Raw genomic sequence first — 24,009 nt, forward strand, 5'->3', positions numbered from 1 at the left:
CATGGGATCCGCCTTTTAAGGACTACTCTGCACACGCACACATGCGTCCACGTGGCTACTCCACACACGCGAATAGATTACGTGATCACGCTGCATGCAAATGACGTGACCATGCCGCACATGGCTTACGTAGGGCATATGACCCGGAAATGGCTGGGCGGAAATGACTGTCTCTACAGGGCATGTGTGATCGTGGGGTCGTGGCTAGAATTCCTATCAGCCGTCAGTTCCTGTTCGTCTCTGGTGTGGAAGAGGAAGGGCTCCTCCAAGGCCTAACCTGATGGTGGAGTCCCAGAACAGGCGCGCTCCCTTCACGTCCTGTGATCTGCTCTTTAGACACACAAGTCAGAACTCTGTATGTGCCCTGTGCCCATGGCACACTGCCTCTCCCTGCTCAGCAGCAGCCCCTCCTCGGCTACTTCAGGTAGGCTTGTGCCTTTTAGAACAAGGAGTGAACTCTGTGGCGAGTCCTGGTTCCACAGCTACGTCCTTCGAGGTTTAAGGGGGGACACTGAAGAGGGCTGTCCTTTTGGGTAAGAGATTTACTAGAAGAGCTATTAACACCGAAGGCAAATGGACAGATAGCATGTGGGGGCTCTGAGGAGATTTCAGGCCCATGTGGCAGAGTAAGGGTCACTTTTCTTTTTTTTTTTTTTGGTTTCTTGAGACAGGGTTTCTCTGTGTAGCTTTGCGCCTTTCCTGGAACTCGCTCTGTAGCCCAGGCTGGCCGCAAACTCACAGAGATCCGCCTGCCTCTGCCTCCTGAGTGCTGGGATTAAAGGCGTGCGGTCACTTCTTAAGAGGTTTCAGGAGATTCTAGCACCATGTGATGGGTGATCCATAGAAGGGTTGTCCCTCATTCCAGGGAATGGGTGGCAGGTATTTGGTGGCCACATTTGCAGGAATGTGATTTTGAGGGTGTGTGTGTGTGTGTGTGTGTGTGTGTGTGTGTGTGTGTGTGTGTAGGAGTGACTCATTTGGCTAATGTGTATCCATCATACAGCTGTACTACAGGTAGCTCCTGATAGTTTGGAGCTTGTCAGCCTGGGGTCTGTGGGCAGAATCAGCTATTCCAGTTGCAGATGACCGTGACTCAGACAGCATCTGGGATCTAACACACCCCCACACTGCACTGACAACTGGCTTTATTGGTGGGGTAGTTTTATGTAAGGGGTGCATCAAATATAAAAAAAAAAAAATTCCTAAGATTTTTGGGTTGCTTTTTCATAGTAACTTATAAAAATGCAGTATCTTCTTGACAGAACTTGTTAAAACAAATGAACTGGCATGGTAAGTGCCAATTTTGCCCACTGAAGCTCACCAGTGTGCCTTTTGGAACCTGAACACACTTGACACCAAGAGCAAAAGGCTTTTATACATACACGGGAGCGTGTCTCATCCAATCGAGGTTTTCCCTAAGTACCTGCTGCTGTGTGTGCTAGAAGTAGCATCTGCAACATATTCTTACAAATACATGCACTTAAAAAATATGTGTGAACACTCACCCAAACGTGAGTGCCAGCACTCACTCAACCTTGCCTGAGTCGGTCAGGGGCTGAGGATGGACCCATGGGTGCCGTCCTCTGTTGATCTTTGCAGCACACACTTGAATAGCTGAGCTATGGCTTCAGCACCCACCACCTTTAAGTCGGCCAGTGTCTCTCTCTGAACCTGGAGCTTGATGCCAGCGAGCTCCCCAGGGCCTATCTGGTCCTGCCCTTCCCCAATTGCTAGGATTGGAAATGTGACTGGTTATAGCTGGCTTTTTCCAGGGTGCTGGGAGTCCAACTTTGCACACCGACCTTCAGAATATATGGACCTCTCTGTTTTTAAATCTAATGGTCTGCGTCATAAAAAGGCACTGATGCCTCAGGATAGAAGAGATTAGGAAGCCCCGAGCACGTGCTCAGTCCTCTCTGCACTTGCCTTTTCAGGGCTTTGCAGCTACATCAGCTCCCACAGATGCCTTGTCAGCTGGCTAGCATGGACTTCATACAGCCCCAGCCAGGCACGCTGGTAAGACCCAGGCAATGCCTGCACCAAGAAGTCGTGAAAAGCAGGGCAGTATGTTTGAGGTATCTGGAACACTGCAGTTATTTAGTGAATAATCCATCTCCCTCCGGGCCAGCCTCACGAGAAAGCTGCATCTCCAAGAACAACTAGAAGTCGTGTTATTTTCAGGCCCCAGAAGCTCCCAAGTCCACAGACGGACAGACTGCTAGAGCTGAAGGCTGCAGACAGTGACTCATGGGTGGGCAGCACACGGAGTGTTGACACTTCTGACTCATATGTGTCTTGATCTCAAAACTTAGCTTCAAGCATTTAAAAATAAAATGTCACATGACGATCTCAACACCCCCCCCGCCCCCCCACAACACACACACTTCCTTAATAAGCTGCCTGTTTGTGGAGGCACTGTCCTGTGCCCGTGGACATTCACAGAACAGAGCAGAATTTGCTGGAATCAGGAACCGGCTCTTGCTGTAGCATTAGCTGAGCAAACAGCATCTTTGGGCATCCTCTCTCTCTCTCTCTCTCTCTCTCTCTCTCTCTCTCTCTCTCTCTCTCTCTGTAAAATATGAGCTATTGGGGCTCTGAAGCTGTAGTACATCTTTTAGGTATAAAAAGAAAATCTTTTTTTTCTTTTTTTCTTTTTTTAATAAGTTTTCCATCATACCATACTATATAGCCACTTAGTCAGGTCCTCGGACACACACACACACACACACACACACACACACACACACACATCATTATCCTAACTGTAGGCATCTAAGGCTATGATTTTTCTACTCGGGAGTAAAGAACTTCCCTATGCAGCAACACTGGCAAGCTTTAAGCTTCCCAGCAGCAGATGTTGAACATGCCGACGTGTGGCATATCCATCTGCTCTAGAAAGTTCCCCATTTCCATATTCTCATCTTGTTTTTTTTTTTTTTTTTTTTGAGGTTGAACATGCCACGCCTCATCTGCACAGACTTTCTGCTTGGCTGGCCTCAGACAAAGTTACCATTAACTCCCCAACCTGCAAGAAAATGATTTGGCACAAAGGATTCCAAAATGTCCTCCTCTCCCCCTACAAGCCCGCAAACAAATAGTACAGGAATGAGGTCAGAAAGGAAGCCCCCACCCACCAGGCCCTGAATTCATTTACCTACCTCAGTGCCCATTCAGAGAGAGGGGTGGGCCAGGGAACAAGGGCTGCTTGGAGGCCAAGCCGAGTTTTGGGGTCGCACTACATTACAAGATTTGACAGGCCTTTGCCAGCCTTCAGCTTCTTTGTATCTTTCACATAATGGAGTAACACAAACTGAGCAGCCTCGATCTGTGGCGCCGCCCTCGCCCAGAGCACCCTCTTTGCAAATGCTAATAGTATTGCAGCATCCTGTCACCCGCTTACACAAAAAGGGATGTTGATTTTCACATGAACCAGAACAGCCTCATTGTACACAAGTTTGTGACCAACTTGTACTATCTGCACATCAAAAGCCCAGCCAATCATAGAAGACACAGCTGGCGAATCGCACCAAAGGGAGGCGCCCATGGGGAGAACATCCCGGTCCCAGTGCCTCATGCCACATGAATAAAATCACACTCTATGATCTTGATTCAGCTATGACCATAGTAATTAGTATAATTAGCAAGAATGTAAATGTGTCAAGATGTTTGGAGAGAGGAGTCTTGATGCGTAAGGATGGGAGTGGCTCTGTGTTGATGCCGAGACCCTCTGAAAGTGTCTGAAAGACATACACTGAAGAGTCTTGGCAGGAAAAGTTGCCATTTCCATATTAAGGCTTGAGAAGCCTGGTGTATCTCAGAGCAAGAGAACCAAGGGGCGTAGATGAGATTTCTGGAAATAAATTAGTTGAAATTGTACAGGCTTCTGTTAACACCTTTCCTTTGAAAAGTGTTAGATTTGTAAGTAACAAAAAGACAGCCAAAAGGAGAAACTTAGGAAAACTAAATTTGGTATCACGGAAGAGAGAAAAAAAAAGTTTTAAAAGCTTGGGTAAAAATAAGTCTGCATCTTAGAAGATTAACTCAAAAAGATCAATATCCACAAAAGTAAGGGGTGGAAATTCATTAGGTGAAGGGAAACCGCCCAGGAGGCTCAGGGCTCACAGGAGCTTCGAACCCAAGCCCTGTCCACTGCGGCCACAGCACACCTCTGCCCAGAGCTGTTTCTGCAGCACAGACAGCCGCACGGGAACGTTCCTGAGCCATCTATTCCAATGATGGGCTCATCGTGCACTTTTTGGTGTATCGCGTACCCAGGGCTCCCAATACCATGCACATCCTCACTTTCCTCAAAGCATTTTGTAGAGAGGAGGTTACTTTGCAAAGTGGTTTGTAATCAGACTGGCTTTCCAAGCCTGACTTTGCTACCACAGTGACTTTCTCAAAGTCACTCACAAATTATTCCCCAACCATAAAATGGAAAGAGTTCTGCTAGTGATAAAAACACAAGGTATACTGGATCTTTTGCTCTGGATTCCGGTTTTCTCAATTCACAGGCACAATCTTTTGGCGAGATAGGATCCTGACCATTAGTGTTTCAGGGGAGTTCTAGACGGATCTCACTTTGCTCATGACTAGTTCACAGGACTCTTTGCAGTACTGAGCCCAGCTCAGACCTTTGATAGGCAGGCCCTCCTCCTAACACACTTCTGGCACCTCACCGGCACCTTGTACTCTTGTGCTGTTCAGTGAGGAGGCAGGTTCACCATTGTCTCTGGGTGTGTGGTTTGTTGCTGAAGCATTAGTATGGTGACTTCTGGCTATTGCTATTTACAAATAACAGAAAAAAAATCATATGTATTTGGCATTGCAGGAGTCTGGCTGGTAGGTTCATTATTGTCTGTGTGGACATTTTCAATTTACAGCCACTAGACAAACACGTTCTTAACAGAGTCGAGCAAGCCTACACTTTGGGCTGGGTGTGGTTCAGTGGTCGAGTCTTCAGTTTCCAGCACCATGGAGAAAGAAGTGGGGGGAGAAGAAAATAGAGAGGGAGAGGTGGGGGGAGGGGGGGGAGGGCACAGAAAATAACAACAGAGAGAGGATAGAAGGGGCGGGAAGACCTGGCCAGCCCATTCCTCCAGTTGAGAGGCCATGGATTTGCAGACCTTCCTAGTGGCTGAAGCACGAGACTGGTACAGTCTGAGTTCTTTCAGAAACAACAGAATATCCATTGTCTTTATTGGAAGCTTTGCAGGTTCAAAATTATCTAGCGATTCTGACACTGATGACCTCAGGGCAAGAGTGACAAGCACTAGACCTCTGCAGAAGAGACTGTCACCTTCCTTGAGCAGACACACATGTTCTGCACATGAAAGCCAGGGCATCCCATTGTGGAAGAAGGTGAGTCGTCTGGACAGTTTTGCAGGAAGATGGAGCTGACCTCTGCCTTTCCAGTCCCTTCACAAAACCTTCAAGGTCTCACAAGCGGTTGGTATGAGCTACAGTGGATAAAATCCCGACTTCCAGGCTGCTGTACTGTGACCCAGTGTATGCAAGATGAGCGGTGGACCTGTCCCCAGGAGGAGTGAACAGGGGACCTGTTCCTGGGAGGCTGCTGCCAGCAATACTGTGTGGTGACTGGGTCTTTAGTGGGGGTCTCTGGTCTCTCCTTTGATCTCAAATACTCGCACCGGAATCAGTTTACATCTGTATTAGTTTATACTACTAATAAAAATAGCAGCAACAATTCTTTACCACGAAGAGGTATGGAAGAGCTGACTTAAACACACTTAAGAGTAGTTACTTCCTTCCAAAAGAATCCTAACACTGGTTTTACAGAACCTGAATCACTAAAGTCTTTTCACGAGGATCATGTACGTTTGCCACTCTGTTTTAAGACAGGCGAACATGTTTTAAGACACATAGCTCAGATTGGCTTTGGACTCCCTTTTTGAGACAGGGTCTCTTTACATAGCCCTGGCTGTCCTCGAACTCACTGCTGACCAGGCTGGCCTCGAACTCAAGAGATCTGCCTGCATCTGCCTCCTGAGTGCTGGGATTCCAGAAGGTACCACCACATTTGGTCATGTTTCTAATTTTTAAGGTGGTAACTTAATTCTGCTATTTTAGGAAAACAATTTAATGGCTTATGAGGATCATTTTTCTTACCCCTAATTTTATGAACTGTGTTCCCCAGGACAAAGGTCATCTAATTAGTCTTTATAATGTTACTTTTTAGCCTCTAACAATTCTGTAGTTCTTGTAGGTTAAGACCTTCCAGTTTTCTGCAAATGTCTACTTAGTCTAATTAATGTACAACCTGTGGCCAACATATTTACCACAAGCTGGGTATGCAATTAGTTATACATTTTTTCTAATATAATGAAACATACTTGTGTTATCCTTAGCACACTTTAACTATATTAATTCCTTAACTGCTTAAATAGGCTAAAAGAAAACAAATTGTTCGACTGAATCTTTAGTAACTAAACTCTTCACTTTTGGATAAAGATTTGGAAGTTGAACCACAGAAAGGACAAAAGTTTGAATTACAACAAAGGATCTTACATCTGCGGACTAGAAATAGTCTTTCTGCACCTTCTCCCAGGGTTGATTTCAGCCGAGCACACAAGTGTGTAGGAGGGTTCAACACTGCAGTACTCTGCACAGCTAACCGCCAGTGAGTTACTTTATAAGCATCACTCAGGAGCAGAGTGTGGTGGCAGTAAGAAGGGAGAATGGGAGGTTTTAATCAGGATGGAGAGAAGTCATCTTTACAGCTCCTTCCGGGCCTCAGTTAGTTAAGCCCCTCAGCAAGCCTCCTGTGGGACTGAACTCGGCAGCATCATTAGTGGAAGTGAGGGTCTTAGCAGGACAGTGTAACTAGAAAACTGTCCTTTTTTATATTTTACCCAAGAAAATACCAAAGTGTTTTGACAAATATCAAGTCAGGAAAAGAAGCATCAGCTGAACATGGATTCCGACTGTGAAATAGAAGGTCCATGACATCCAAGCCTTCTGAGAAAAGCCACTCTGAAAGCTTCTTAGGTCACGGATTTGGCTAAACTATGGGGCCAAATCACGACCCTTGGTACAGAGGACTCTCTTCCTCATTAAAACAAAGAAAATGTAAAAGATGCTCTCCAATAATAGCATTATAATTTCACTTCAGTATCTTTTAATTACCCATCTACACAAATGACCTTAGATTAAGCACAGGCAAATATAAGTCAAAGTAACATTTACATCGAGTGTACGGTTTAAAAAAATAATACAAAGTCCATTCACAGTGCACATGAAGACATGGTTAAGTTTTAAATATTTAGATATCAAATAGCCATGATGTTTAGAAGGTAAGCACATTTCCAAGCACATTTCTACTTGCTACATACAGCATTTGACAGTCTACCATACGCCAGCGTAGAGGATGGAGATACGCCAGCACCGTGATTTCATTTACTGGAAAGAAAAGGATACCATGTTTCTTTTATCAGATAAATACATCTGAAATAAATAAATAGAAAATTAACTAGAAATTTGACCGTTAAGTCTACACTCTTAATTGTATTGTTTTTGTTTTAGAGACAGGGCCTCCCTGCGTAGCTCTGGATTGCCTTTAACTCATGATAGTCCTGCTCTGCCACCTGAGGCCTGGGACTACTGGGGTGTGACATCCCAGAATTGCACAGTTAGGAAGTCCCACTTGCTGTCTCCCCATGCACTTTCACAGCGTCCATTTCCACTTGGTTCCTAGGTCATCCGTGGGTGTCCACTGACTACAGCCTGGAAAACCACTAATCCGAGGGACTAGGATTAAGACCCAGGAGGGCTGGCTGCTCTCCCTGAAATGGCAGCTTGGTCGCTGGGCGGGGAAAGCAGCAGGCTTGCTTCCTCTGGTTCACGTTGTACACAGGCTGGGGATTTATAATCGACATCCCGACCAATTCGGTTTGCTTATCATCTACTTAAAATCCCTCAGTTCTCCAAACAGAATTTCGTTCACTCCATTCTTTGCAAATTTGGACGTGAAAACAAATGATTTCTTGAAAAACAAATGATTTCTTGTCCAGTTAGACTTTAACTTCTGTACATCAAGCAGCTGAACTAGACAGGACACACAAGGTCGACTGCTGGACTGAACTTCATTTCCTTTCCTAGCTTCTGCATTTGATAAATGCCTTGTTTTTGAGGTGTGTGTGTGTGGAAAGACATGTTTAGCATGAAACCAAATTAAAAATAACCCATGGGGATGTGAAGAATGACAGGGATTTTTGGTAATCTACTTTTAGGTTGAGGTTACAAGTACTGACCCCTTCAAAGAAACAGGAGTTCTCTTTCCCTAAAAAACAAAAACCAACAAATGAAAAAACCCAAGTATACAAAGGGATACAATGCCTAGCATCAGATTTCTCTGCTGGCCTGGGCCAGGGCCTCCAGCCACGGTTAGGTTAACATGGCTTAGGGGGACCACTCCCTGACCCCTGCTGGATCAGCACAGGGCTCCACTTAGCTCCTGTCACCAGGGTCCCACACCTAAGAGACACAAGGCACCTCAGCACTCGTGTCCTAGGAGACGGTGGATGCTGCTCTTCGCTGCTGAGAAGAGTACCTCCATTTCTTATCTGATAATTTAAATAAAATACTTACTGAATTTACAGTTTTGGGAATATTTTGCCTTCCATCTGTCAGATTTTCAGAGAATCACAATGATCAGAGTGTGTGTGTGTGTGTGTGTAAATATATATAAAGTATGTGTGTGGGTAGAGAATTGTTACCAAAAAAATTCCAAGAAAACTGGTTAAAAAATTAACTGTGAAATAAAAACTGCAACACTGGGTATTTTTACCAGGACAATAAAGCCTTAGTTAAAAAAAAAAAAAAAAGGGTAGCAAATGAAAGAGACGTTTAAGTAAAATATGGCATATTTGTTTCCCTTCAAGTCTTCTAACCAATATAATTTTAACACATGAAAATACTGTAACTGAACTGCAATGAATTAAACAGAACTTTCAGCTTGAAGAGGGCTGGGTCAATCTTCTCCCACGTTAGAGTAATTTTTATTTACACTAATGTCTGAAAGCCGTGGTGCAGTCCTTCCCTGATGCCTGATTCAAATGTTTGACAGCACTCGGGATGAAACTGGTCACCTGATTACCTTTAGTCTTCTCCATCTTGGGTCATAATTCAATGGCTCTGTCCACAGGAGAACCCCTACTATTACCATAAAGCCTGACGTAAAGCTCACAATAATCAACAAGAATTAATTACAAATGGATACAGAGAGTGTAAAATCAGCAACCGGGGTAGGTTGGTGCTATCGGCTTCCAAGGCGAGTTTTCTAAGCTGGCAATGGAGGGCTGATATTTCTCTCACTGAATACACACCGAACTGTCCAACACAAGTTAACCTGTCTGGAGCGTTCTTTTACAAACCAGCTTTCTTTCATGTGGTGAACATAAACTGAATTATTACAGCCAAACAGTCCTGCATACCGAACACTGCAGACAGATGACGGCCTAGCAGGCAACCGTCACCATATACACAATTTATGTCTTTAAAAAAATCACCATAAGTTTTATTCCAAAGCAACTACCATTATATGTCTGATGACATCCACAATGAATCCCATTGGTGCCACCATGAATAAGACTCGAGAGATAACCTCCTCATCTTTGAGGAGTAAGTCTAACGGCCATGCCAATTATGTTTTCCCAATCTGTCACATCAGTACAAGCACATAGACTGTGGGTGCCATTTTTACTGTTCTTCTGGGGTTGAAGTGCCTGTGACACACGTACGTTATTTTTACCCTATGACTTTATTTTGCATTGAAAAGGTAGAACAGGAGAAAGGAGGCAGGACAAAGACTCTGAAGTTTTCCTTCTTCGAATGTATGCAGAGGTGATTATGAGCAGGATTCTGTAAAAATAAATCCATTAGATAAATTCAGATTTGGCAAGACAAATGAAAAGACTTAAGTAACTTTATCATAACTTAATTGTTCAAATCTGTTAGATTTATTAAAACACATTACGTAAATAAATGTATACCAGAATTCATTTCTTTTTTTTCTTCAAATTTTTCCTAACATTTATTTGTGTGTGTGTATTCTATACCTGTGCCACAGTGTGGGTGTGAAAGCCAGAGGACAACAGGAGTCTTGGCTTCTATCTTGTGGGTCCTGGGGATTGAACTCAGGTTGTCAGGCTTGGTGGCAAGCTCCTTTACCTGCTGACCCATCTTGCCAGCCCCTAAATCCATTTCTTTCTTTTTCTTCTTTTGAGAAGGGCTTCTCTAACGTATCCCTGGCTGGCCTGGAACTGTCTATGTAGACCAGGCTAGCCTAGAACTTACAGAAAACTGTCTGTCTCTACCTCCTGAGTGTGTTGCCACACCCAAATCCTAGAATTCTTTCTTAAAACATTGGAACCAATGCACAGAAAAGCAAAACTACTATCCTGAGGTAGGTATGCCACACATGTGGAAATTACAAGGGAGAATACAGTCTAGTTCTCCTGGTGAAGAGCTTCAATGAGATGGATAAAGAAGCTCTGTAAGTTGACTTAATTACCTACTGTGAGCACGAGGGGAAGATAAAGACAAACGCAGGTCAGTTTTTCAATGTAGAAAAGGAGTCACCCACGTCAGAAAATCATCATATAAAATATTTTCATTAACCTTGGTTCTGTCCGAAATGGGTTCTAGAGAACACTTAGTTTAGCCAGAAGGTAATCAAATGATTTAAAGGCGTGGCACAACACAAAGGAAGTTGGTCCCCAGAGTCATGCTCACAAGAGGATCTCGTCATAGAGAAGCAAGCCGGATGCTGTCATGCAGAATCAGGAATTATTAAGAAAGGCTTCCGAAACATGCTTTGTATTCAGTGCACCCTAGTCTGAGAGTTACTCACGTAGTACAGTCTACTTCTCCTGGTGAAGAGCTTCAATGAAAGCATCAAGTTTTTCTTGAATTTCTCTAACTTTCTCTGTGGAGATAAATACAAACACATTTACTTTTCAATGGCAGCATAAATTATTGGAGAGAATTATTATTAAATCGTCATAAAACTTCTTGAACTATTTGAGGAAAAGGAGAAACTCATTCTCACTAAACCTCCCGTGGTTCACGTCCAGGTGGTCAGAAGAGCAGTAAGTAGCCCTACCGGGAGGTGGAGGAGGAGGAGGAGGAGGAGGAGGAGGAGGAGGAGGAGAACACTTGCAGACCCCGTTGGGGAACTATTAATGAAGCTGTGGATGCTTACACAGAACAATGCCTGTCCGCCTACCCACAGAACTGCTTTACTGCATTCTTAGATTCCTCAAAGCTCTACCAAAAAAACGATGAGGCTATTTTTAGGAATTAATAAGCAGAAATGGTGGTTGATGTCTTACCCAGCACGTGGGAGGCTGACTGTGAAAGGAATACCAGCCTGGGCTGCACCATCAGACCCTACTATCTCAACAACGACAGCAAGAGAACAAAACTGTCCCTTGTCTGGAAAAGGACCTTTTAAAAGTAACATGCGAAGTTACCAGGAAGGTCAGGCAACATCACCATGATGAGATGCATACTTCATTCATAATTTCAAAATGCCAGGAAATAAAGGCAAAGGAAACTGGAAAATGTTTTTAACATATGAAAATACTTGTCTAGGTGTGAATGTGAAAGTTAAGAACTATAAAGAACCACTGAAAGTAGATTTTTGTTTATTTGAATTTTTATTTTTTATGTTTATTGGATTCCACATACAACCTTTAATTTCTCTCTGAAATGTACACTTCTTCCACTAATATGTATGCTATTGCTGCTGACTCAGTCATGCACCTCCTGTCTTAGAACATCAGTTACACTAGGCAGTATGAGAAATGCTTCCATCCCTTCAACATAACTTAACATATCAGTGGGAATTACCAATTGATGGGAGCCGACTAGTTCAAGGCTGGTGACCGAGACGAGAGTCTGGCAAGCATCCTACTCTCTACTCAGAGGAAAGATCATACAAGGCATCTCTAATGGTCAACATTTATATCTTCCATGATTAAAGAAGTTGTATTGTAAGATATAAATTTTACTAGCAGTGTGCACTGGTGATGAGCGCCCAGCCAAAGGAAGGATGGTTCTTCTGTACCTTTCACAGCATCGGAGAACTCCAATGGCGGCTACTACAGTCCCATACAAGGAATGGTGCTGGCAGATACTCTGTAATTTAGTATTTCTAATTCTTGGTATTATATTAAGAGTAAGAAAGTATGTGGAGAAGAAAGCTCTATTGTTTTGATCAAACCACTAAGACAATCTAATAATAGTTAAGGCAAGGGTGGCATTTCCTCCTTCTACAGATGAGTGAACCAGAGAAGCTAAGACAATACCAATCTCTCTCTTATAATTTAAAATTTTGTGTGCGTGTGCATGTGTGTGTTGTTAGGGAGTGTTTAGTTAGCCAAAAGACACAACAAACATCCCACTGAACTAAAGCTCAGTCTTCTCTTGGGCCACTCTGGGCTTCTGATGCCCCTAAGCCAACAGGCTAAGACAGGAATAATCAACCGTGTTAGGAGGGATGACTGATCCGGACTTCTACTGGGGAGGGGGACTGCTTCTCTACAATGGGGAAGGAAGATTATGTCTGCGATACAGGAGATCCTTTAGGACACGTCAGTGTTACCATGTCCTCTGAGTAAGAACAACCCAATCCAAGCAGATGACAAGTGGCCCAGACCCTTCAGGGATAAAGGTACTGGCCATTTTCCCGGGGAAAGTATTAGCCCTGCTGAGGTACTTGCTGAGGGTGGAGGAAATAAAGAATGAATAGTAGAGGAAGGTAGTTATGAATACCAGACACAAAAATGAAGACAGTAACTGACATTCATGCTTCTGTACTATTCTGTTAGGAATGACTGTGCATATATGCACATACATAAGCAGATACTCGTGCTTTCTTCCTCTCTATGTACAACATCAATGGAGATGATATCAGTGGTTAAGTGTACTACGACATCAACTGAGATATCAATTAGTGTTATCAATCTATATTTTCGTATTTGTTATGAGATACTCAAAGACTAAGCATTCCTCAAGGTGACTTTGCCACCTATTTTAAGAAAAACTTAAGTGTGGTTCTAAGTGGGAAAGTTACATCATGTTAGGTAGAATTATAACATTGTTACTGTCTTAATTTGGAAATTAAGTATGACATAATGTAACTGGGTGTCAAGTTGACAAGGACAGACTTATGATGGCTAGTCTTGGTTGCCAACTGGACACAACCTAGAGTCACATGGGAAGAGGTAACCTCAGTTGAAGAATTGCCTTGGTCAGACTGGCTTGTGGAAGATATCTTGGTTGATGATTGATGTGGGAGGGCCCAGCCTACTGTGGGTGGCACCATCCCTAGTGAGGTAGGCCTGAGCTGTACAAGAAAGCAAGCTGAGCATGAGCCAGTGAGTAAGCCACACGGCGAGCCAGTGAGCAACATTCTGGTCCTCTACGGTTTCTACTTCAGGCTCTCGCCTTGACTCTCAATGATGGACTGTGACCTGGAAGTGTAAGCCAAACAAACTTTTCCTCTCCAAGTTGCTTTTGCTTAGAGTGTCTTAGCACTGAAACAGAGAAGCAAACTACAATACTTCCTGAGTCACCGTGCGGGCCCTTAGAACTTCAATCGGACTTTTCTGGAAGGCTAGCTTCCACTTCTTAATCAGCAGCCAAACTAGAAAACATTTGATTTTCCAAATGAAAACAGTCTTAGTTTTACAACTAATTCATTTAGTTGTTTAAAAACAGGTGATTTACAAAAAAAAAAAAAAATGAGTATTTTTCAGAATTTCATATAAATGCAACTCTTTAAATCATTCTTTAAAAGAGTAGAAGAAAAGAGCTTTTCAAATTATCTCATAGCAGTTCTAAGAGGAGACGATCACGGTCCTCATAAAAACCAAAACAAGCCGGGCGGTGGTGGCGCACGCCTTTAATCCCAGCACTTGGGAGGCAGAGGCAGGCGGATCTCTGTGAGTTCGAGGCCAGCCTGGGCTACCAAGTGAGTTCCAGGAAAGGCTCAAAGCTACACAGAGAAACCCTGTCTCGAAAAACCAAAAAAAAAAAAAAAAAAAAAAGAAAAAGAAAAAAAGAAAAACAACAACAACAACAACAAAAAACAAATAAACAAAAAAACCCAAAAAACAAAACCGAAAACAAACAATAAAAACCCACCCAAACCCTGCTGAGCTTGAAAAGCATAAGATGAGGGAAATCCCACAAAGGCATTTCCAGCCTTGGCAGCCCTTGATCACTCCCTGGTGGGCAGTCTATTTGGGAATGGCATGCCATACGCAGAAAGGATAATCCACAGGGTCAGTTTGCCAACCTCTGCCCCACCAGTGGCCTCCATCCTCCGAGGAGCGGACTGACCGGAGGTGTATGGCACAGCGGTGTCACCTGCAGCAGGCAGGTCAGAGCAAGAGCTGTTTGTATGAAGAGACAGAGCCCCACTGAGGAAGGTGTCTAATTCTGTCAGGTCTAAAGGGAAGTCCAGTTTTTAGAAAATAAAGCAATATTTTTTTCCCTAAATGAAAGTTATGGCACTATTTAACACAAAAATACAGACAATTACGCTTTTAAACAGTTTTACAGTTGTAATGTCAGGACATGGCATTGCCTTGCCACACCACCTTAAGAAGGCCCCAAAGAGCATCTGAGAAGGAATGGAGGTGGGTGGTACGAGGAGAGGGATGGCTGACGCCAGGAGAAAGAGCGGCGGCCAGCAGCAGCATCCCTCCCCTAAAGAACTCCACCTGTCTTTCTCCCCTGCCGTGGGTGCTGCTAAGTGCAGCTGTGAGCTAGCTCTCTGTGGGTCCTCCGCGCTTAACTGCTCGGCCACCAGCTTTTCCTCCAGCCCCAAGAGATTCATTCCTCCTTTAAGAAGCATTCCTTAGTCTTTAATCCCAGCACTGGGGAGGTAGAGGAAGGCTGATCTCTGTAAGATTGGGGCCAACCTGGTCTATAGAGTGAGTTCTAGGACAGCCAGGGCTACACAGAGAAACCCTGTCTCAAAAATCCAAAACCCCAAAACCAAACCGAAATGAAACAAATAAACTAAACCCAAAACCAAACCCAAATCAACCAACCAAACAAAATGCATTCCTTGCTTATTTATTCTCTTACTTTCAATCAAAGAATGTCTACTCTTTTGAAGTGATTTCAAATTTGACTTCAAAGGAGACACTTTGAAATGTCTCCTTCAGTCCTGCAGGCATCCTTGCTCACCTTCCTGATGTAGAAACACACAGGAGCTCTGCTGCTTCACTCCAAAGCAGAGGAGCAAGAGAGCAAACGGCAGTGTCTCAAGTCTACTGGAGTACCGCCTTCTACGTAAAACAGGATACATTTGGTAAAAATCACAACCGAGCACAAATCAGCACGGCTACTTGTAAAGCAAACTCCAGGTTCTCTCAAATATTTGGATTAAATATTCACATAGAGAATTCTTATAAAATCTGTGGCCTCTTTTGATAAATGAAATGGCCTCAGGGAGGGCTTAACTATTCTGTTACACAGTTCTACATGGAGTGAATTCGGAGACTCGCTCCCATTTAACTCAATGTTTACTTAAAAGATGAGCCGTCTCAAACATCAATTCGTTGTGCATCTTGATTGAGTCATGAATATTCCCATAATCCTCAACTCATAAACCGCCAGCCTCAGTGAATGACGCTCCTTCTCTTTTTTCTTCTCTTCAGATGACTTGACACCCATTCACATTTTAGGTCTCTTTATCCCCACATGAAATGGCACTGCTCCTCTCAGGGCTTCTGAGTCTTCTGATACTTGCTCTAAGAGTCCCAATACAGACTAATCTGTAATTAGGTTTTGAATACACTGACTGCCAAAAGCCCTAACCTGGGAGAGGGTTCACTTCAGTGGCTAATATCAGTTTAGAACACGAACAAAGAGCCACCCACAAAACACTGCGCTGAAACAACCCTTAGACATCGTTTGATGTCTTTAAAGAAAGCATGAAGAAATTAGCTGAGGAACTAACACAATGCACTTTAAGCAACCCATGTACCCAAAGATTCAAGCCATCTAACAGCTATCCCGTCAGAGGCTGCATGAGCACTCCAGGCTAGCCTTTAGGACACCTTGTGGGTGAAGTTCTTCAGTAAAGGGCTGTTCAACGAAGGGCTGGGAATTCCTGGAACCTTTCTGCCTTTGGAGCTCACTCACTGCTTCTGAAAACGTTTGCTGTTTACTGCAGAACTGTACCATATAAATGCCCTTTAGAAACTCAGGATCTCGAGTAATCTAGCATATGGAGAAATGGGGAAACAAATTTACGAAGGGGAAATAGGAAGCCAGAACCCAAAGGTCGAAACTATAGCCAAAATTGATACCTATGATTGTTTATTCACTTACTGTTTTGCCTAGAGCAAAAACTTAATTCAAACATTAAAGGATAATATTATAAATGTGCTAGTTTATATCCCCAAAGCTGCCTTAAGAAAGATTGAGAGGGGGGCTGGAGAGATGGCTCAGAGGTTAAGAGCACAGGCTACTCTTCCAGAGGTCCTGAGTTCAATTCCCAGCACCTACATGGTGGCTCACAACCATCTGTAATGAGATCTGATATCCCCTTCTGGCCTGCAGGCATACATGCAGGACACTGTATGCATAATAAATAAATCTTTAAAAAAAAAAAAAGAAAGAAAGATTGAGAGGAACAGTGCAACTCCATGATTGCTAATACATAATAGCAATATGTGACTCATAGATAAATGTAGCTTGCTTTCTTTTCTTTTTCTTTTTTTTCCCCAGAGAGGGTCTCTCTAGCCTTGTCCTGTACTTCACTATGTAGACAAAGCTAGCCTCCAACTCAGAGACGGACCTGCTTCTGCCTCCTGAATGCTGGGATTAAAGATGTATACCACCACACCTGGCTTCAAATCTAGCCTTCTTAAACCTCACCCCCTCCCACAGGGTTTCTCTGTGTAGCTCTGGCTGTCCTGGAACTTGCTCTGCAGACTAGGCTGGCCTCAAACTCAGAGATCCTCTTGCTTCTGTCTCCCAGAGTGCTGGGATTAAAGGCGTGCGTCACTACCGCCCGGTACTTTAAAAATCACTTTAAGGCAAGGTAAACACCCCTATCAGGCTCCTTTGGTGACCAGAACCTATTCATATACTTTCTAAACGTTTTGAAGTCTATTCTCCGTAAGACTTCGGCATGACCACAGAGCAGCCTTGCATTTAGGTCTACATAGCTGTTAGACTCTGGAATCTTCCTAGATGGATGGTAATACTAATTTCAGCGCAGCGACCTATGAATGATTATGGTCTGTATTAGTTAACAACGAAGAATAGTATCATTCAAGGTGTGGCCAGTGTCCGTAGGTATAAAACCTCAACTTTTGATTATATCACACTCACTGAAAGGCTGTGCTGCTCAACGAAAGCACTTGTTTGTGGGATGGAAAATTCATCTACTTCTTGAGATACATTTATCTTTAGACAAGCCAAATTAAAAAACTGTGTATTTGGGCAATATTGTGCCTTCTCCCAGGAGTGCTTTACTACGGACCCACACTGAGGACGGTACACTGAAGACCCAGGGCCGGGACACAGCTCAGCTGGTCAAGTGCTGCCCAACCTGCAGGGAGCCCTGGGTTGCATTTCCAACACTGTATAAACCAGGGGGGAGGTGCAGACAGGGGATTGGAAGTGCAACCACCTTTGTCCTTGGGCTACAGAACAAATTCAAGGTTAACCTGGGCTACCTGAGACTTACACCACCCCCACCACCTCTAGAAACCGAGGGTCCACTCTGAGAGGACTGAGGAGAGACATTTCTATCAGGTGTGTGTAGCAGACACATCCATCCTACTCCTGAGCTAAAGCCATGTGGTGGTCTGGGGGCCACAGAACCAGTTAGTTATCCAGCCATACTTTCCACTGGGCCCCGGCACTTTACGTCTAGGTAGTATACAGAGCCTTCTGAAGCATGTACCTGCAGTGTTACCAGCCTTAATCAAGTGCCACCTTTGTAGAAGACATTCATAGACTCATACAGTCCAACAGAGTATTCCAAATGTGGTCTTTTTCTGTTGCTGATGCTTTTAAAATAATAATTTCAAAGCATTCTGTGGGCAATGGTGGAAATGATAGTATTTGTTACATTTAACCTTTAGGGAATTCTTTTTCATGGAAGGAAAAATTATTTACATTGAATTCTTTTCTTTTTATTTTAAAACTTTTTGAAAAAGGCTTGGCTATGTAGCCCAAGTTGGTCTTGAACTCATGGCAATCCTCCTGCCTCAGCTACTCGAGTAGTGTGAATATATATATGCCCCACCATGCTTTGCTATGCTCAATTCTTAGAAAAGCCAACATTAGAAGTATCTATAGCACTTACTTTCAGGACTAGAAATAACAAATAATAAGCTGTTATGGCATTCATGACCATCCTTTTCTAGTAAAGGCCACAGAATCTATCATGAGGTTATAATTGTCTAGTATGAGTCATTTTATTTTGTGTCCAGCACACAAAATATTTCAAATTATATCAGTTCACATTATAACAAAAATTTAAAGTTATTTGATATTCTAATTTATTAGTGATACACTGTTTTCTTTTTTTCTCTAATAGCTAAAATATACTTTGTCAAAATGAATCATTTTATTTACCCATATATTGCCAGTGTAGGAAATCTAGTATCATATTTCAAAGAAATACTGACATAGGCAATTACTTGAGAAGATGGATAGAGTCAGCAAATTATTCTGTTCCAACAAATGAAACATGACTTTAAAAATGTTATAGTTTGTCTTTTCTACTTTTCTCCTATTTTTAAAAGAACATTTTACTTTGAGTTTTGTTAAGAGGAAAGCTGAAACATTTTAAGAAAAGAAAAACCACCCAGGCAGCCCTTAAAGAGCTAGGGCATCATTTATCACTTGCAAAGACAGATTTCTAAGAAGAGGGCCCCTTCTGTTCCTTTAAGAGTGCAAAACAGATGGGAAGTGAATGGGTAGTCAATAGGACAAGGAAACGCATGGGAGGTGCTGCTGCGTGCATGTTCCCAGCCTAAGAAAGGAGGCCAAGATTGTAACTGCATGACCGGGGCCTGGAGAGGGTCTTTCTTCAAGCTGTTCCAAAGACAAACGCTGCTCCTCATCCTGCTGTCAAACTGTTATAAATATTGCTTTGTCAAAAGACCTTCAGGACCAAAGCTTGAAAAAGGAGTTGTAGCAGATAAATGAACCACGGGAACGAGTCTCAAACAGCTCATTAATGTAATTTTAAGAGTAGAAGAACAAATATAAGCTCAGAGAGTGCAATTCTGACTTTGAAATTGAAAGCTTTAGTCAAGCTTACGCTGAGATGAAATGAAAAATGAAATACAAGTTATAGCTCTTAAATACGATGCTCCATTAGGCAAAGTCCTCTCCGGCTTGTTGGAAACACAGTGCCTAGGAGGTCTAGATACTAATATAAGCTGACTTTTCCCAATTGGAAATGCTTGGGACCAGAAACTGTATTTCTGCTTTTCTAGTTGAATTCTCGAATCTGAACATCTAAAATCTAAAATGCACCCAAATCTGAGAGTCACAGAGTATCACGTGAGCACTTAAGTTTCCAGTCTTACAGCCTTTGGATTAGAAGTGTCTGGCTTGTACTGGGGCAGTAAGAGCAAGAGGTGGGCAGATCACAGTGATTCTGGATTGATGTCACCTACTATGTAAATTAGAAGTCATCCTCAAATTTTAGTTACACTTTCTTTTTCTCAGCTGCCTGATGTGGGTGCTGGAATCAAGCTCAGGTCCTCTGTGAAACAGTCCTGTCTCTGTAGCCCAGGCTGGCCTCAAACTCACAGAGATCCACCTTCCTCTGTCTCCTGAGTGCCGAGATTAAAGACATGCGCCACCCCAACTGGCACAGACTCTAGATTTTTGACGCTTTGTTTCACCAAGAAACAGGCTCTGAAACACTCATTACCAATACAAGCTAAGAAGTGAAACTACAGAAGTGTTGTACCGACCGTCCTCACCAGCAGAAACCAGACTCAAGACAAGCAGGATCACCAAGCAATGCAGAAAAAGGTATCAGCGCTACCAGAGGAAGCTCGGCTTTGCCATAAACATTCATGTAAACGGCTAAGTGATTAATTCAACGAGCATCACTTCTTGACTATGAGCAATGGGAGGACCACCTCTCAAGCCTTGCACAACTTTAAAAGATGCTCTGTGAAGTGTACAAGCATGAGGGACAGGTGGGTTTGAAGCAGGACCCAGAATCCAAATGTGAAATGACGCAGTTACATGGAAAAATTCTCTATTTCTGAAGAGACTATGTCACCGTTTTCTCTTGATTTTAGTAATCCATGGGAAAAATTTCAGTAAAGATGAAATTAGGAAGAAACAAGTAGATCCCGAGAGAAGCAGGGCAGCAGACAAACGTTTTTTTTCCCCTGAACATTAGAGAATCAAGATAAAAAGGTGGTTAGTCTATAAGGAAGGGCCGCTCCACTAATTACAAGATGGAAATAGTTGGGCATCCCTGGAGAAGGAAGACAGGATAAGGCATAAGCACATGCAGGAAGGCCATGGTCCCGAACAGGCAGAGGACTCTCAAGGAGTGACCATTAGTACACCGTATGCTACGACATGGCCTCGGGATCCCACGGCCTCTATAAAGTATCTACCTGCTCCAGAGCTTTTAGCTGTATCCACGCTGCTTGCTCTCTGAATGAGTACTTAAAACTAAGTTTGTACAAAGAAAAAGAAGTACACTGCAGACCCCTGCCCGATGAGAAGCTGGATACAAGTGCTCTAACAGCGAGATCAAGGTGTGTGAGCACTCCAGGCTAACCCAGAGCCTGCAAGAAAAACCGGCTCTAGAAACGGCCAAGGTCACTTCCATAGCCTATTCAGCTACAATGGTAAGGGTAATAATCTCTGGTTGGGGCATTTTTCATAATGTATATGTACTAGCTTTTCCTGATAATAATAAAAGAAGACATGCCGGGCAGTGGTGGTGCACGCCTTTAATCCCAGCACTCGGGAGGCAGAGCCAGGCGGATCTCTGTGAGTTCGAGGCCAGCCTGGGCTACAGAGTGAGTTCCAGGAAAGGCGCAAAGCTACACAGAGAAACCCTGCCTTGAAAAACCAAAACAGCCGGGCGTTGGTGGTGCACGCCTTTAATTCCAGCACTCGGGAGGCAGAGCCAGGCGGATCTCTGTGAGTTCAGGCCAGCCTGGGCTACCAAGTGAGCTCCAGGAAAGGCGCAAAGCTACACAAGAGAAACCCTGTCTCGAAAAAAAAAAAAAACCAAAAAAAAAAAAAAAAAAAAAAAAAAAAAGAAGACTTAAAAATGAAAACCTAAATCCTGGTAGTATACCTGCTGGATCTGTTTAAAGACAGAAGAGCTGTGTACACAGCTCAGAGTAAGAAGTTTTGCAAAAAAGAGGAGATAAAAGATTAAAAACAAGGGGCTGGAGAGGTGGCTCAGAGGTTAAGAGCACCGACTGCTCTTCCAGAGGTCCTGAGTTCAACTCCCAGCAACCACATGGTGGCTCACAACCATCTGTAATGAGATCTGGTGCCCTCTTCTGGCCTGCAGGCACACATGCAGACAGAATACTGTATACATAATAAATAAATAAATCTTAAAAAAAAAAAGATTGTTTTTAAAATAAAACAAAACAATCTTGAATTCCCGTCCCAGAAAGGGAGCAAGAATCTATTTCACTTACTTAGGTGAAGGAAAAAATAGCAACCTTCTTCTACAATTCAAAATATTAAACTGGAACAGATCAAAGAGATGTATAAGGAATAATTAAAATGGACCATGGAAGGTAACAGTGAAAGAAAAATCTCCCTAAAGTGAACCTTCGAAACAACACTGCAGTACGTTCCCACAGGACAGGTCAGATGGCTCAGGAAACAGACCACACTGACTTCAACAATGCGGCGAGCCGTTCTCGTACAGGACTATCCAATGTGCCCTGGTAATACTACATGGAGACCTTGTCTGGAGAAATAGCATATCATGTCTAGTTTTCATCATTCCCATGATAGGATAATTCAGATGCTAAAATTTTTAAGGGAATTTTGCACTGTATTCATTGGGAGGAAAAGTTTAGAAATATATGATAGTAAAATATCAAAATTCTTTTGGCCTTAACCGATATCTTCACCTACTCCAAGAATTGTGCTTTACACTGAGCACGCCTTTAATCCTAGCACTCAGAGGCAGAGGTAGGTGGATCTCTATGAATTCCAGGCCAGCCCCGACCGCATAGTGAGACCTTGTCTCAAAAAACCGAAAGGGGGTGGGGAGAAGCAGTGTATTTCCCACACACTGGTGTAGGGCGTCTCTAGTGGGTCTGTAACCCTTCGAGTTCTCTTTTTCACAGTATCTGTTCATGGCTTGCTTAATTTTATTTTTTATGTATTTTCATAAGCCAGCAGATTATAGTGTGATTAGATTTGCATTCCCACTACTAGGTTCTGTTTTTCGCATTTTAGAATTGGAGAGAACACACCAAAACATAAAATTTGAAAAGGCAGGGCTGAAGAAATGGCTCGGAGGTTAAGGGCACTGGCTGCCCTTCCAGAGGACCCAGGGCCCTCTTCTGTTCTTCTCAGGCACGAGGCATGTGTATACTGCGCTTACATGCTGCAGGTAAAACATTTATATACATAAAATAAAAGGATTACAAAAATCTTTAAAAGGAATTTTGAAAAAGATTAACCCCAACTTTAAATTTATTATTCCATTCTAATATTGCTCATTAAGGAAATGGTAAGCATTATTAGAAGGGGAGGAAAACCCCCCAATTTCTAGTTTTAAATATGCACACTGGCTTCTATAATACTATATAAACAGAACTTCCTTTAAAGCAGTGGTTCTCAATCTGTGGGTTGTGGCCCCTTTGGAAACCCTTTATCTCAAAAAATAATTACATTATGATTCATAACAGTAGCAAAATTACCATTATGAAGTAACAATGAAAATAATTTTATGGTTTGGTCACCACAACATGAGGAACTGTATTAAAGGGTCACAGCACTAGGAAGGTTGAGAAGCACTGCCCTAAAGTGATAAAGTACGTTGGTGTGGTTATGCACACCTTTAATAATAATAATTATGTTGGTGTGGTTATGCACACCTTTAATCTCATCAGTTGGGGTTGGAGGACAGAGGCAGGCAGATTTCTGAGTTCCAGGCCAGTCAGAGCTATATAGTGACTGTCTTAAAACAAAACAAACAAAAATCCCCAATTTATAGATTATTGAAAGTAACATTGTTTTTATTCTCATTTAGAATCATAATCTCATTTATAATAATGAATTATAAATTATAATTTAAAAATATTTATAATAATCTAAAACTGCACTTAAAGCAATAAAGGAGATATTTGCTAACAGTGTTGAACATAGCAGCCTATACAATATAAAGTAGATATCCTTTTAATTATACACCGATTTATTCCTCAATCATGACCTTAAAAAAACAGAACTGGGCCATGAAAACTGTACTTTCATCCGAAGACTCAGTTTGCGTCTGCATGTCCTCATCAGTAACGGGAAAGCACACTCTGGAGGCCTCGCCGGGAACTGTGTGTAAATAACTACTTCTCAAACCAGAGGTCTCTTCCTCAGGGTCACTTTATTCTTTGTCAGCTCCAGCCGTCTTGGGCTAGAACACAAAGCAGAGCCCGCCTTGGGCATGCAGACTCCAGGTAAAAATAATTCTTTACTGTTTCCCTCAGATGATATATTTCACCTTAGTATGAGAAATACCTCACAATGGCAGAACTTACAAAAGTAGAGACTTTTATCCAGAAAAGATGGTTTCAAGAGTTACCAGTAACATAAAACAGAAATGTTTATTCTGTAGTAAAAAGTATTAATCTTTCCTTTTTACAAACATACATATATCTAGAAGTTACCTTTTCAAAACACTTGAATGCCAAAGAAAATGTGTTTCAATAAACTTAAATTCTTAATGTTAGAAATTATTAATTTTTTTGTATGTGAACCTGATGGGCTGGCTAT

At 42.7% G+C, this 24,009-nt stretch overlaps 1 protein-coding gene across 4 annotated transcripts in view; it reads right to left on the reverse strand.

Moving 5' to 3' along the window:
• Positions 1-7,115: 7,115 nt before the first annotated feature.
• Opa1 (OPA1 mitochondrial dynamin like GTPase) overlaps positions 7,116-24,009 on the reverse strand; it is a 78,063-nt gene continuing 61,169 nt past the window's right edge. For all 4 annotated transcript variants that reach the window (XM_028890071.2, XM_028890072.2, XM_028890070.2 and 1 more), the window contains 2 exons: positions 10,871-10,945; positions 7,116-9,879 (listed from right to left, as the gene is read on the reverse strand). In XM_028890071.2, the coding sequence (XP_028745904.1) occupies positions 10,881-10,945 (65 nt within the window). In that variant the 3' untranslated portion in view covers positions 7,116-9,879; positions 10,871-10,880. The remainder of the gene's footprint in view (positions 9,880-10,870; positions 10,946-24,009) is intronic.

This window comes from Peromyscus leucopus, chromosome 12 (genome assembly GCF_004664715.2).
Source record: "Peromyscus leucopus breed LL Stock chromosome 12, UCI_PerLeu_2.1, whole genome shotgun sequence".
In the NCBI taxonomy this organism is placed as follows: domain Eukaryota; kingdom Metazoa; phylum Chordata; class Mammalia; order Rodentia; family Cricetidae; genus Peromyscus; species Peromyscus leucopus.